The 17,186-nt window shown below is 31.9% G+C and overlaps 1 protein-coding gene across 1 annotated transcript in view; it reads right to left on the bottom strand.

Moving 5' to 3' along the window:
- LOC107064841 (uncharacterized) overlaps positions 1–17,186 on the bottom strand; it is a 54,577-nt gene that overhangs the window by 2,474 nt on the left and 34,917 nt on the right. Inside the window, 3 exon segments of the mRNA XM_015317925.2 lie at positions 318–364; positions 1,181–1,241; positions 8,867–8,910. Coding sequence (XP_015173411.2) covers positions 318–364; positions 1,181–1,241; positions 8,867–8,910 — 152 coding nt within the window.

The following is a 17,186-nucleotide window of genomic DNA, read 5'->3' as shown; positions in this document are numbered from 1 at the left end:
CTAAGGCCTCCCCGATTTCCGCATCTTGTCGTGCAAATGACGTAAATTGACGAATGATGTGAAATTGTTTTCGTTTGTTCTCGAGTAAAAATAAATAATTATAGATTTTTTTAATGATTCGTTCATACGCATTTCCGAAATCATTATTTCATTTTAATTATGTATTACCACGTCGGTTAAAATTCAATTGTGATTCTTACTAATTAATTTAATTTCTTTTCTCTTGTTTGTTTTTTTCTTTTTTTTTTTTTTTTTACACAACGTTAAGCCCTTTGGTAAATAAAAAAATTCAGTTAATAGTTTTACTATTAATATACCTTTTATGGAATCTTGCAACTCCCAGCCTTGTTTTTCAATGAGATACCTGTAATCGAATAATTAAATGAAAAATATTATCCATGAAAAAAAGAAGACAACAATTTATACATCATTTAGAAATAAATTGATATTATTTAAATGATACATTTGATTTTTATAGAAAATAATTTGCAGACAAATTACAACAACAAAAAATATCATGTGGGCAGATCACACGTGTTAGAAGTGAAACCTTCAAAAATCTAAGTTTCGAGAGAATGAGACGACTGCAGAATATGCAGGAGTAGGATAATTGTAGGATTTATTTGTTATAATATTATTATTATATTATTGTTATCACATTCAACAATTATTATACGTTTTATTGAAAACATATATAAATAGATAACATATTACACAGTAAGCAAGTTCTACATTCAAAGAAATGAGACGAGTTGCTTCTGGTACCTACAAAATGCATGGTAACTAAACACCTTTGTCAGTGTAGTAAACACCTCTATAGTAAGGTTTTTTCCGATAAGTCCGTAGGGTCTGTCCGATAGTCCACTCTTCGTAGTATGGAAATGCACACAAACACACACATATACAACCAGGAGCGATAACTACGAAGCATAGCATAAAGAGGAGACCGAAAATAGGAAAAACTGTATAGCTATATTCCGTCTCATTCCCTCTCAGTGTAAATCCTATGTTTGTCTCATTTTCTCTCATTATTTATTATGGCAGCCGTTTCATAGCTTCGTTACATAGCTTCGTTTCCGTTTATTTACTTTTCAGATCACTCCCATTCTAAAGAAGTTTTCAGTTCAAAAAAAAAAAAAAAATAATAACTATCGATACGATTGGTTGATTATTTCCTTACCTACAAATAAGATATCCAGTGCGGTTTATACCGTGTGTGCAATGTACTCCTATGACATCGTCTGAAAAAAAAAAAAGAAAAAGATGATTAAAAAAAAAACCAATAAAAGTAAAATCAAATAAGAGTTAAAAAGTGAAGAGAAAAAAGACAAATTTTATGCATCGTTGAACACAGGTTACATTCTTAAATGAAAAATGTAACGAAACGTCGAACGTCATTCCACGGATATAACTAACGTGTCTGACGCACCAAACTTCGATAACGTACTACTCCTACAAAACGTTTCTAGAAGTTTAAAAGAACTGGGTCACGCGAATTCGAAACTCCCCGAGTACGTTCAATTTTTAAAGTCCATAAATTTTTCCGAATGTGTCATTACCCCGAACAATGGCTGTGCCATCGGACACGGAATCGGACAAAAACATGCGATCTGTTACGTAGATCCTTGATCTATTGCAAATAAATATGTTAAAACAAGCTATCGTGCTATGTAATAACTGGCTGTAATAAAAATTCTCTCTTTTTCTTTTCTTTTTTTCATACAATTAAAAAAAAAAAAAAAAAAAAACCAGAAAAAAATCCAATGCTATCCAAAATAAATCGACAAAGTTCAAATGATAGAGAAAGATAGTGAGTATAACCAGGACACATCTAATTGGGTAAAAAAGACAAAACAAAAAACAACAAAATACCCAAAGTAGGTTCAATAAAAAGATCCACGATAAAAAGGGGGGGGGGGGTACAATTTCCACGGGTCATTAATTTTGTGAATGAAGAAAGCTTCAACAGAAAATGGTACGTACTCTCTTTGGTGTTCGACAAAGGGCCTGATTATAATATTATCGCAAATAACAGTGAAAAAAACTGCGACGAATTTGAGTGATCGTGACTGAAGAAGGGGGAATAGTGGTGGGGAGGAGGGGGGGGGGGTAAGTAAAGCCAGGTCATGGCGACACCTTTTCAAGGTTCGACCTTAATGAGAGTAGTCTCCTCCACCACTTTCTTTACCTTCTATATATGTGTGTATATATACAATATATATTTTCTTTACTCTTTAACCTTTAACCCAGGAAAAGGAAAAAGAGATAAGTACCAAGTACTCTCTTTCGTGGCAGTTTGTACCTCTTTATATCGTGCTTCGGTGCGAATTAAGTGGATGTCGAAGTACGCGTGATACGCCTGCCTGTTTACCTGTTTTACCTGCTTGCTTGCTCACAACCTCTTTTCTTTTTTTTATTTTCAATTTTTTTCCATATACACACACACACATTTATTTTTATTTTTTGCGTTCTTCAAACTCATTTAACAAATTTTACAAGTGTAGCTTGTTCGTTATAAAAACAAAAAACAAAAAAAGAACCCTCCTCGAACTTGGCCGTGAAATTTATTAAAGTTAATGATTTTTCAAATCTACGACCAAGATCTTAAGCACGATTTGTAGAAAAATTTACGAAAGATCTAAGAAAAGAGAAAGAGAGAGAGAGCCTAGAAAATCTTTCACGTACGTAAAATAAATTCTCTTTCATCGCAAACTGGATTCACGTTTGTTAACTATCACGAGGTCATCTAGAATGTTAAAATTTCGTTTACGTGTGCGCATACATCTTTTTAGGAATACGACGTCATTCTCAGAAGAATCACGTCTGGATCTAATGCGAATCTGGAGCGAGCACCCCTGTGGTGCACCAAAGACCTAGCGCCGGTAAATGAACCGATCTTCAACGAGATTACTGAGAAAAACCTTTTCTTTCTACTCTCTCTCTCTCTTTCTCGAGAGAGAGAGAGAGACTTATACTTGGAATCGATTACTCGATTCTGCTTGTTTTCAAAATACAATTTGAATTATCTTTATAGCTTTTTCCTAAACTTTGTCTTATCTAGCGATGATATCGAACTTAACATGACCCTTTGATTTCCCCCCTCACTCTCCTAAAATGTTCTAAACGATTTGCCACGTTTGCACATATTTTCAAGAATGTGGTTATTTTATTCTCTTACACTTTTCAATTTACGTAACACGCGTTATTCAAGTTTCTAATTATTTTCATTTTGTTTTTTTGTAATTGTAGGGGTGATGGTTTCAGACAGAAAGAGAAATATATATATATATATAATTATAACTGAAAATGATATAATATAGTTTATTAGATTATGATGATGTGATGTCGAACGGTATTTACATAAGTTCATACAAAGTGGCGTGGTTACAGAAATACAGAATGCAAGAATAGTTACAGATCTAACACACAGACAGATACTGACTAACTAAGGACTGATACAGACGAATTAACTGAAGACTGAACACTGACTAAGGACTGATACAGACGGACTAACTGAAGACTGAAGACTGACTAAGGACTGATACAGACGGACTAACTGAAAACTGAACACTGACTAAGGACTGATACAGACGGACTAACTGAAGACTGAAGACTGACTAAGGAATGATACAGACGGACTAACTGAAAACTGAACACTGACTAAGGACTGATACAGACGGACTAACTGAAGACTGAACACTGACTAAGGACTGATACAGACGGACTAACTGAAGACTGAAGACTGACTAAGGACTGATATAGACGGACTAACTGAAGACTGAAGACTGACTAAGAACACTTTCTTACTTCTTTCCACATATTTATATCAGAAATGAGCTACACCCCTTTGGAGAGGGAAAGAGATTATAAATCTTATTGACCAATAGCATAAGAATCCACCGATGGGTACAGCCTATAGTTTTTGATAGTGGAAACTATGCATAAAGAAACTTGATCTTTTTATGGTATCGCATATGTTTACATAGAAATCCGAAATTCTTCAATGGGTCCCGACACTGTACAAAGGGTTTTTATTGCACCAATATATCCCGATAATTCTAAGGTTTGTTTTATGGTTTTATGGCCCTCCTAAACTTTCCCTTTAGTTTCCGAATAGAGATTTTCCTTTTCAGAACATAAAATATAACGAAAAGAACTGAATATCAGTTTTGTCCTACATAATACTCGTTAGATATACATACTTAATGATTTATATGAAATTGAAAAATGTATTTATTATTCGATTTGTATTAAATCGATGAATATCAAACGTCCGATTACTTCACTTAGAAATTAGACATTTCATAATTAATTATCTAATAACTAACGAAGATATGAGATAAATACGAGACGTTTTTTGATTAAAACTAAACTTACTCACGCAAATCAAATGATGTAATTTTGTAAAAAAAAAAAAATGCGATGAAAATGTATAAAATGTACATTATTTATTTGTAAATATAAAAAAAACATAAATATTATTCACTATTCAATTTGCTCTAAAATCTTATTTTGTATTAAAAAGAAATTATTTTGTTTTTTTTAAAGAAATCATTTAACTGTATAAATAGATATACATGAAGAAGTGTCGGGTAAGTTTGAGTGTTAATGTGAGCAAACTTGAAGAATAAATTCCAAGGTTCTATTATTTATTTCCATCGACTTGATAAATTATCACGTCGAATCGCATTAAAGTTATAAACTATATTTCTATCCACGTAAATAACATAACACAGTATACTATATGCGATAAGTCAAAAAAAAAAAAAAAAAAAAATAAGAAAAAAAGAAGAAGAAGAAAAAAAAAAGAACGATTTGACGTAATAATTTTTCCAGTTATTGCAGTAAAAAGTTCAGTTCGAATTGTCGTAACTTCAATAGTAGAAAATCCGTTTCTGACCCCGATTGTTCCCAACGGTTACATTTTCTAGTTATTTAGATCCCTCAAACTTACTCCCAAAGTTTTTCACGTATTATTCAGATAAACTTTGTTTTAGACCCAAATAAAAGAAAAAAAAAAGAAAAAGAGAGAGAGAGAGAGAAAAAAAAAATACAATAAAATGTAAAAAAAATAAATAAATAAAACAACCAATCGAATACTTGTCAAAGGCGGCAAAAGTTTCGTTGTTTTCGTCAATATTTAAAATAAATAAATGTAAGAGAGTCGATGAAAACGGTGGAAGGACAAACGGTGGGTTGTTAAACGTCGACAAACTCTCTCTCTCTCTCTCGTGCATACAATAAATGAGAAAATATTGTCATAGCGTGGGTGGAGTAAAAAGTACGAGTGAATTTTTGGTAAGGGGTTCGATTACATATTGCTGTATTAAATCAATCGAAGAAACGATCAAACGTTTCTCGAGTATCTTTTACGTATATTACGCGAAAACGGTGGTTAGACGGTAGTGATGACGTATAATAAGAAGAAAACACAGAAATACGAGAAAGAAAGAGAGAGAGAAAGATAGAGGGAGAGAGTGGTATAAGAAAAGGGTAAGGGAGAATCTGCTAGGAGGCTTTTTACAAACGCCAAAGTTGTACGCCTTCGACGATGGATGCGAACGATTAACGACATCTTATGTTCTGCGCCCGATAAATCACCAGCCACTGTAAATGGACTCGCTGTAGGCTTATCTTTCTTTCTCATAAAGTGCCGCCTTCGGTGAAATCGCTAATGAGAAAATCTTGCGTGTCAGTAAACACATATATATGTATATATATATATATGTCCCCTTACGTATTCTCGTATTTTAAAAGAAAATTCAAGAATTTATAATAAGTATTATATATATATATATATATAGTAATAAGTAATAAGTAATAAAAATATATATATATATATAAAATATGTGTGTGTCCTTTTACATACTCTTGTAATTTATTTAAAGAAAATTCAAGAATTTATAATAAGTATTATATATATAATAAGTAATAAGTATTTATGTATATATTATATGTGTGTGTGAGTATTTCCTTACGTAGTATCGTATTTTATCAAACAAAAAAATTCAATAAAAATTTGTAATAAATATTATACATAGTAATAAATAATAATAATAATAAGTACATATATTTTTGTCAAAAAGTATATTTTCTTCAGAAAAGGAAAACGCAACGAAACAAGAGATATTATTTGCAAAATCACTTGTGTATCATTATACACATAGATGATTATTAAACTATTTATCGTAGCAAAACAAACAAAAAGTAATATTATAATAGTTCAATATTTAAATACAATTCATTTATAATCACCAAAAAAAAAACACAAGTTTATTTATAATATCGTTTTACTTGAATATTCAATTACAAAATAATAGCAAATGAATGAGAAGATAAATTTTCTAATTGTAAGTCAAATTGATCCGATCACAAAACAATGCTGTTAAGTAAAGGAAAAAGAAAATTAAATTAAAAAAAAATAAAATAAAAATGAAAGAATGAGAAGAACCAATGGATGAACCACACGGTTCTTTTCCTTTTTTGTCTTTGGAATGCGTGTTGTGTGTTTCGAGACTCGTTTCACCAAACAGAACGTGTACGTATATGTACACATACATACGTACGTACGTTCATACGTCCTCCCTCACGAGATGAACGACGACTCCTTTCGATTCGAACTAACTTTCGTGACTTTTTTCCCACGATCCACTTTTCGTGCATGATCACGAGCACTATCAACGTGAGTATATCAAAATAATAATAATAAGAAGAAGAAGAAGAAAAAAAGGGATGTAGAAGAAAAGAAGTAAGAAAATACACCGAGATGAGAAGAGATGCCCAAGAATCGATTGATACGCTGTTGCATATTAACGAGCGGATTAATAATCTCTCGTTTCGTCAGATCCTCATAAATCGAACCACTCTCCCTCCCCCTCACCCTCCCTCCCCTCTCCTCACCCCCTTCATCCTCGCTGGAGGACGATGATGACTATGATGATGATGATGATGATGATAATAAATATTAACAATAAAATTGAAGATTATTTTATACGTATGAACAAGATTAAAGCTTTATTTGTTTGTTTTTTTTTTTCTTCTTTTTCTTTTAACTTCGATTTACCGAATTAGAAAATTTCTTTATCTTTATCTTTATCTATTGAGTTTCAATTTTACGAGAAGAAAAAGGGCGAACTAAAACTTTGATTTTTAAATACCATATGAGCCGTTTATTTTGAAAGTAGCGTAAAGTCCATTTTCCAAAAAAAAAAAAAAAAAGAGAAGAAAGAATTTGACAATAACTTCAAGAATATTGCTTAGATCGGATTAAAATTTTAAGGACATATTCTTGAAATGTTAAACAATAAGATAAGACAAAAAAAAAGTCGATTTTTCGAAAGTGAAAACCCTTACCCCGCGCCCTTAATAGTTACAACACTTTTACATGAATCTTTTCATTATGAAAAGCAACTAATTACTAATAGATTAAAAAAAATCATTAAGATTTTGTAAGAGGAAAATTTGTTCTGATTAATGAAGTAATGAATGAGTTTATATTGAAACTGACGTAAGTCTAATCATAGTCATCAATAAACATATTATTCCTTAAATAAAGTTAACTATGCTAATTAAAATGATAAATTTGACACCCTTAGAAACTAAAAAAAAAAAAAAAAAAAAAAAAAAACATTATTCCACGATATGTCATTTGTTATTTATATTTTTAAATTTAATTCAACGCAAACCTTTCGATATCTCGATTCGAACATAAATGGTAGAACTTACGCCACATTCAAAATAAACGACTTATATCGAAGAAGAAAAAAAAGACAATTTTCTGATGGTAAGGAAGAAGCTTCTTTTTTTTTAATTTTATTCCTATTCTACTTTGCTTGGAAAAGAAGAAGATAGATAGATAGATAGATAAAAAAAAGATAGAGAGTGTGAGAGAGAGAGAGAGAGAGAGAGAGAGAGAGAGAGATACGTGGAAAGAGAAAGAACGAGCTCAAAGGGAACTTTCTTTTTCTTCTTGAACGGTTGATAAACGGCGGCGGATAATTAACAACGGTCCGGTATACAAGTCCCGTGCGTGGGCGATCTTTCGATCTTTCCAACTTCGAGATTCGTTCTCTCTCTCTCTCTCTCTCTCTCTCTCTCTCTTTCTTTCTTTCTTTCTTTCTTTCTCTTTCTTCTTTCTCTTTACCGAACATCTTGTTCTATCCTTTTCCTTCCCTGCCGTTCTTTCGTTCAACCTGCAGGAATCAATGATAGGTCTCTTCGACCTATCTCTTTCTTTCTTGACTTTTTTACTACGTATCTCATTATATTTATCTTTCAAGAAGAAGAAAAAAAAAGAAAATTCCAAACTCTCGTAGTAGTAGCACGGAAGTCTCTCGGTAAGATTATTATCATAGGTATAAATAGAATTTGTTTTGTTATATTTGTAATAAACGTATAAAACGCGCGTGCTCTCCCCGTTAAAACAACTCGTTAAACAAATTGATCAGGAATCCAAAAAAAAAAAGAAAAAAAACAACAACTTTATTATATTCGGTATTCTTTTTCTTGTTATTCTTGTTTACTCCTTTTACGAATTCAAATGACTTCTTTACGCAAGCCTAATCACACTTTTTTTAAAATGTTATCATAAAAATCACGTCTATTGATCAACTTTTTGAAATTAACAGTAGTATACCGTTTGTATTTGTTTTTTTCCAAACGAATCATCCATTCATTTTATTAATCGTGCTTCTCCAATACGTGCTTTGATTGACTTTAATAATGATCTGACGGAAACTAATAATTCAACGTGGCGTGAATTGAATTAGAAAAAGAAAAAAATCAATAAATAAATAAATAAAAAATATAAATATAAATATAAATGTAAAAAAAAAAAACAAAAACAAAAACAAAACAAAACACTCACCCTCTCCAGCGGTAGCCATGAAATTGTCCATCGTGTCAAAAAATCTGCAATGAGAAAGATAGGAAAAAGATATTTATTTATCTAGCAACATTATCTATTCGACGTATATCTAAATAAAGATGAATTTTGTGTTCTCTCTCTCTCTCTCTCTCTCTCTTTTCCTCGTCGATGTTCTATCTCGAAGAAAGATTTTTTTCATTGGCGCAAATTGCATTAATACGAAATCAATTTATCGATTTATCCATTGATCGTTCATCGCTGCCATTAAATAATGATTAATGGCTATATTAATAAGTTGAGTCAAAACGTTCTTCTTGTAATAAATCCATGGAAGAAGAAAAAGAAGAAGAAGACTCCTGCAGAAGCCAAGATATACTCTTTGGAAATGGGCTACCTATGGTTGTATACTACTACTACTACTACTACTACTATTACCACCATCACCACCACCCTATATTCAACAGCCGCCCCCTTTAACTCTCCCGTTATTGACAAGTTTCGCGGCAATGCGGTACCGAAAACTTCTGGTTATCGAATTTCCAGGGTCTCTCGTTAAAAAAATAATCAGCTAAATAAATATTCAAATATGGTAACCGGTCGAGAGGCAAGTGACAGTGTAATAGCTGTGTAATAGGTATGCAAAGACTCGCGCACGGTAAACGAAGGAATATGGTAATGAACCTTAAGAGCTTCGATGTTACACACCCTGAGTTACACAAAGTACAAGACCTTGCGCGACTGAATGGCATTAAGAAGTCAAATCAATTTCGAATTACATCGTTAAAGTAAATCGCGCCCTGGGCTCGATCTGAAAAAAACGAATCATTAATTATTCACCCGATCTGAACCTTACAACGAATTATGACCATAACTTAGCACCGTTTAGAGCCTCCACCACCTCGATAAACTCGTATGCTAATGTCATATTATTTTTCCCTGTCAATCCGCGCCTTTTTTTTTTTATATAGAAAGGAAGAAGAAGAAGAAGAAAAAAAAACAGAAAAAACAAAACTGAAAATCGACCTTATTTTATAACGACTTTTACTTGATTACCGATTAACATCTCGCACCGAATATTACCATTGTGTTAAAGTGTCGATTAATAATCCTCATCTATTTTATTCATGTACTTTTTTCTATTATTTTACATAACACCTTGGAATATATAATAATCATGAAAACGAGCGTTATCTTAGTTTGAGATAAATCAGATATTAAAAACGATACTAAACAAATCTGGAAATAGTTTCGCTGATTCGTAGATAGGGTAGTTGTTCGTAATTAGTTTTGAAATGATATCGTGCATCATAATCATCATCATAATCATTAATATTATTATTATCATCATCATCATCATCATCATCATCATCATCATCATCATCATCATCATCATCATCATCATCATCATTATTATTATCCTTCCTTCCTTCCTTCTCCTTTTTCTTTTTTATTTCAATTTCTTTGAATGGTTCCCTTACCATTTCTCGAAAAAGAAAAAGAAGAAGAAGAAGAAGAAGAAGCTCGAGAGTTTACTAACGGATTAAACCGCGATCTTCGACTACTCGATAAATTAACGCAAGGTGTTCATTCCCCCCTTCTGCATTCCACGAAGATTCCAGGGACATTCCGAACGCGCCAAGCAAGGTGGAACACTCTTCACTTTGCTCCTATACGATGATGATCAGCTTTGCCGTACCACCCGCTGAGTCCGCATAATGTTAATTTCTCACATTGCGATTGCTAACATTTATATTTTCTCTTTACGATCGATCGATCGTACGTCCTGATCGGTGACCAGGTAGAAGAAACCCGACAACTTTACTAAACTTCTTCGTGTTTTTTTTTCTTTTTTATCATCGACCACGAGATAGATTTTCGATCGAATACCCCCCATTGAATAGGATTCGTTAAAATAATTAATAAACGAATGAACTTTTATTAATTACTATATCAAAAGTTACCTTAGATCGGATTTATCGAACGGTACGGCGGTCCTATTTGCAAAATTAAAATTTCTCGTAAAATATAATCATACTCGTGAATGTTTCTTTTCGATATTAAATGTAATATACACTAAAGAATAATGTGAAGATATTTTTCTTTTTTTTCAAGTATAATATTCATTTATAATTCGAGTAATAATTATTCGTCGTTATTTTATGATTCAACGAATATCACGTTTTGAAAAACAACAATTGGGCTCGTTTTAAATTCTAACGTGTAATTCATTTATAAACAATAAGTTTTGACCACTATATTTTGGCAAATATTATAAAAAAAAAGAGCTTCAAACTGATTATGACACTGTCATAACAAACTAACACGTTGTGTTTCACAAAATACGTGATATCTAACGATCAATAGTGCAACTCTCTTTGATCGTACACGTTCGAATTATACGCATCGAGTTTTCGAATAAAAATAAGTTGACAAAAAAAAGAGGACGTATTTTTAATAAAATTCTACTTTATCTACGTTGCCAATGGTATTCAAAGGATATTACAATTTTTATCCTTCTCTAAGGTTCTTTCTACTATCGATAATACAGTAAAGAGTGTCAGATGGAAAACAAATCAATCAATAACTCTGTTAGAGAAAAATAACAGAAAGGGAGAAAGACAAATAAAAGAAACACAAAGAAACGAAAAGGTAAAACTTATACATGATATGAAATATCGAATGATACTGATCGTGAGGCGCCGAAGTGCTATAACGGCGCCGAAACTTAGGTGAAAAATGATAGCCGTTAAATTCATTTGATTTCGGATTTCGGAACCTGTCAAAATCCAACCCCCTTTCATTTCAATTGATCCGATATAAAATAACGTTGAAAATGTAACTTGATAGTTAACATCCCGTCGTCTCCGATAGCTCAATAGTTGTTTCGATAATTTTGAAATTGGACTAACAAAGGCTTCATCAAACTTTCCAAAAATACCAATGTTGTTTTTTTTTTTTTTTAAATTCTACACAGTTATACGAATCCATTATAGAACTGTAGATTGTGCAAGATGTAAGACCCAATAATTAACAGTTTCCAAGAAAACGAAGGAAGATTCGTGCATTCCTATATACACCAGTTAGTCGTTTCAGGTTACATGGAGAAAAAAAAATTGTTTACAAATTAATTAAAAAAAAAAAAAAAAACAAAATGATAAAGAAAAATGTTAATTTGTACCCATTACCTTTTCAGCCATTCAATTATCGTTGTTATATTTAAAAACAATTTTATTATGGTCTACTCCTCTCGATCATCGTTAAACTGTTACAAAAAAATAAAAAATAAAAACGTCGTCGTTATTTTAATCGTCGATTGAGGAATAGATCGTTAAAAAAAAAAAGACGAAATTTCGAATAAATATCATCCGCAGTTCGACGCATTTATTTTTCTCTCTCTCTCTCTCTCTCTCTCTTGTCAGTATATTAAAATCTTAAAACAGAAGGGGGAGAAAAAAATAATAATAATAATGGCAGAATATAAAAGACGAAAAGTCGTAATTCACGAATCTATTACTATTCTATAAGCGTGTTATTACGAGCGAACGAGTTATTTTCCCAAGGATCGAAGTTGCATAAATTATTACGAAAGAATCTCTCGCGTATCCGATCTACATAGAATAAAAGAGAGAAAGAGAAAGAAAGAGAGAGAGAGAGAGAGAGAGAGAGAAAGAGAATGTGTGCCGCGTGCGGCGAATCTTGCGAGTTCAACAGAAACGTGTAGATACACTCGTGAAATCGCAGAACGACGTTTATGGAAGTACGATAGTCGAGTTTAAACGGAGCTCATTTGAATATCACACTGTGTGTGGTCTTGCGCACGCGTCCAACGAACTATCAAATGCGCGAGCAAATAACAACCAAGCAAACAAGTAACCCAAGCACCACAAATATGACGATCATGATCGTTATAAAGATCGAGAGAGAGAGACAGAGAGAGAGAAAGAGTAACAGAGATGGAAAGACAATTATCTCTCTCTTTCTATCAAAATAGATTCATCCAATGATAAGCACAGAAATCTTTCCTCAATTTCTCTTATTCGAACCCGTGGATATAACGTACTTGATCAAAAAATATGTAAATGTTTCTATGGAAATTTCTTTGCTTAATTGTTTTTTTCTTTTTTTTTCTAATTATAAATTATCAACAATTTTACTTACGACTGTTCGACTCCGTTTATAAAGAAAAGAATAAACAAAAAATCAGAAATAATACACTTATCGATAATTTCATTGAACGTCTTCGTTTTGGTGATCTATTCACAGTATACTAATCATTTTGATTTTTTTTTTTTTTTTTTTTTTAATAAAACTATATATTTAGTATAAGTATGTGAGATAACAAAATATCATCTCGAGTTGTAATATTCTTGTTCCTACGAATATTGAATATTTATAAATATATATCGAGTAATCGAGAGAAATGAATACGATATCGATCGATAGTCTACTTTATTTTTTTTTTTTTTTTTTTTTTTTAAATTACATTTATCAATATGTGATCCCATCCAAAAATTGTTTTATATTTTTCAATTATTCACAATAAATCCGATAGAAAAATCTTCCAAATTGAAAGTTAATTCGATAATTAAATATCAATCGTAAATGAAAATGTGTAATTGCAAACATAGTACGGGTTTAAAAGAACAACATACCGGACATTGTCCTGTTGATGCGTGAGTATAACCTCAAATTATATAATATTTTGTCTTATTTTAATATTAAACTTAAATGTTTGTGGGAATAATTGAAAAAAAAAAATGTTTAAACATGAACACAGATCGATATCGGTTGGAGAAGGATGGCAGACGGCTCAAGATGAATCTTATAAATCTCAAGATGAAAGTTATAGAACAACACCGGCTAGTTATCGAAGCACCTTTCACACACCCCCACAAAGGATTCAACCTGTCGTCCCACACGCACCACTTCGGCAACGTATCGCACGTATTCCAGAACTCGCTGCGGGGGTGGCAATAGTCCAAAGACGACTCGATTGTAAATATTTTTCAAATATTCATCAATAATTTTAGTTTATTATTCTAGGAATAATATTTAACTATACATCATATATATACAACGTTTTTAATTTAATCAATTTTTATGGGGAATTTTCCTGTTTTTTTTTTTTTTTTTCATTAATTATTAGTTCACGTTTAAAGTTTAATATTTCTAATATATATATATATATATATATATATATATATATATATATATATATTTATAATATGTATTAAATTAAAAACAATTTTGTGATTGTTTATATTAAAAGCTTTGGAAATATTTCTATTTGACAATTCCCATTTATCCGAGCAAATATTTTCACAACACTAAATACATATTTTTCTTCTATTTTCATTATCATAAACTAACAAATAACATTATAATACATTTTCAATGATTGTAAGATTGCAAGAATATTTTTAGCCAAATTTATACAATCCTATATAGGGTCTCAACCTATAGATTGAAAAACCCTGACCTATATTACAAGTATATGCAATTATGTAATATAGGTCAGTCTTTCAAATACCCACTTAATTATATAAATTGAATTATAAAGTGTTAATGTAAAAAAAAAGAATCGAAATCAAATCGTTGTTGTTTGAATTCCTTATTGGTGAACGACTTTCGGGACACTTTCCAATTGAAAATTTATATTCGTTGTCGAAGAGATGTGATATACAATATATATTCTTGCCATCGCCACTGTCATTTAAATCTTTCCCCATACATAACAAGCGATTTTCATTTTAACTCTTTCTTTAGCAAAGGTAACATCCGTCGTCCCTTCAACGGAATCATTGGTCAAAGAGAATGAAAGAGAAAAAGAGTAACCCAAAGCAAGTCTACCTTTCCCTGCCTGTCATTTTTATTACAGCAATTTGCATAATACATTCTTTTGCGACAGAACATACACACACACACATACACACACACACAAACACCGTCAAACTCACCTACGCTTTTTTATTCTCTCTTTGATACGAGTTAAAACGCGTCTTGGATTGATCCACACTGATCGATGTCGTTACATCGATTTGTATCGATCAATTTGATACTCACGTGTGAAAAACAAAAAAAAAACTTGAATTTTGAATTAACTAAAATATCGATTATTTAATAAAGTTATCTCATTTTGGGTTTTTTGGTTTGTTTTTTTTTCAGTCGACGATCCTACATTCGATGAAACAGGAGCTGATTATGGTGAGTTATGTTATACAACATTTACGATAAACGAATATCAATTAGATTCTTAATCGAATTTAATCAATATGCTTAATATCAAAATCATTATATGTCAAATGAATTAGGAATGAATCAATCTTCCTATTCTATGGGACAAAATCTATCAAGAGGGACAAGAACAGCACCCTGTAGAAAATGTTTTAGAGTAATTATCGATAAATATAATCTCACGATCATGATATTCATTTTGTTTAACATGTTCATTACTAACGTAAGAAGAATATGTAGAATTTATTTTTCATTTTTGATTGTCCATGGATAAACCTGACACAGAAATATCAATAGAAATCAGTCTGTCACAGATATTTGACATTTAATTTTCAATAGAAATTGATGCGTCAAAGAAATGTGAGACATTGGTAATGAACGGGTTAAACAAATCCATTATTAATCTATTCATATATACATATATATATTTCATTGTAGTTTTGAAAGTATAAAATGGATCAAGAAGAAAAAGAGACCAAAAAAGAAATGGATTTTAAACAATCAAAGAAAGAACCAAACAAAAAAAAAAGTAAATCCAAGGTAAAAATGGTATCTCGTGCCTATCGTTCCTTTCGGTCGAGAGGACAGAACACAACACACAGCCACAATACGGTATAAATTTACAACCGCGAATCAACTATATATATATATATATATATGGACACGAACATGAATCGAAGGTGGCATACAAGTAGAAAGACGGAGCCGCTGTTTGAAGATGTTTAATGCATGGAGCCAGGACAACGAGAAGAGTGGACGATCTTCTACTTTCTATGTGTAGTAGTAGTAGTAGGTAGGCGAGTAATGTTCGTGTCGGTGTTTATACGGAACCCGAGTGAAGAAGAAGAAGAATAAGAGATCGTAGAAGTACTCTGCAAACATACAGCTCGACTGTTTCCCAATCGAAGTCACACGTGGTCTACCGTAGTACGTGCGATACGATAACCGATGAAGATGATGAGTAGTACCAACCACGGTCAACTTTTATTTCTTCTTCTTCTTCTTCTTCTTCCACCTCCTCCTCCTTCTCCTCTTGTTTGATTTTTCTTCTTTATTTTTCTTCTTCTTCTTCTTCTTAATTTTTTTTTTTACTCTAGGTCACACCTTCCTCTCCTTGGAATAAGTAATTTCTAGTCTCGATACACTATTACTACTATTTTTCGTCTTTATCTTTTCCCTATTTGGAATCATGGCATATACTTTGTACGATTTTTTTGTTCCTCTACTCTCGCCTCTAATTTTCTGATTCACACGTATGACAAAATGTAAATCTTAATATTCGACGATATACTCTTCCCTTCTTCTTCTTCTCCTCTTCCTCCTGCTCCTCTCCTACACTTTCGTGGAAGTTTGGAAGAAACGCGTACGCGTGTTGCGTGTCATGGCAAGCGTGCCACCGCGCCTATATGGGATACGAAAAAGAAAAAGAATAAAAATAATCAAAAAAAGAAGACGAAGGTAAAGGGTATATTAAACGCAGTAGTAGTAGTAGTAGTAGTAGTAGTGGCGAATTTACGTAATGAAGCGATCGTCCGGGTGGTCCAGCTCGTAAGACGAGTACGCGTTCCTCATCGCGTACTTCCTACTCCTGGTAATGTTCCCAACAAGGAAGAAACAAAGAAATGAAGAGAGGAATATTCACTACTCGTGAAAAAAAAAGAAGAAGAAGAAGAAGAAGAGAAAAAGAAGACGACGGATTCGAGTCTTGGGACCCACCGGTCAACTCGAATTAAATACAGGACCGGAAATACCCTGCTCTCGTATTATGCTCACAATCCACCTACGATCATGAGTTTTTTTTGTTGTTGTTGTATTTAAGATTTCTCTTGGTCAAAAAAGAAAAATTCATCATCTCTTTTTCTTCAATCAAAAACTGTCATAGAATTTCAAACTGTTGCTTTCTCTCTCGAACTAATATTGAACGTATCACGAATATAATAAAAATTACAATGTTCTCAATTTTATTCCTAATAAAATTGATTTATATTAAATGTAAGGATTAATTCGACGGATGTGTTATTATTGGAAATAATCCTAGTTATTTTCTATAACATGGATTTCCATCTTACGAATTTTTTGATAACAA

This window comes from Polistes dominula, unplaced genomic scaffold (assembly GCF_049000335.1).
Source record: "Polistes dominula isolate Pdom_NZ unplaced genomic scaffold, Pdom_raw_medaka contig_373, whole genome shotgun sequence".
Taxonomy (NCBI): Eukaryota; Metazoa; Arthropoda; class Insecta; order Hymenoptera; family Vespidae; genus Polistes; species Polistes dominula.
This window is presented reverse-complemented; position numbering and strand designations above follow the sequence as displayed.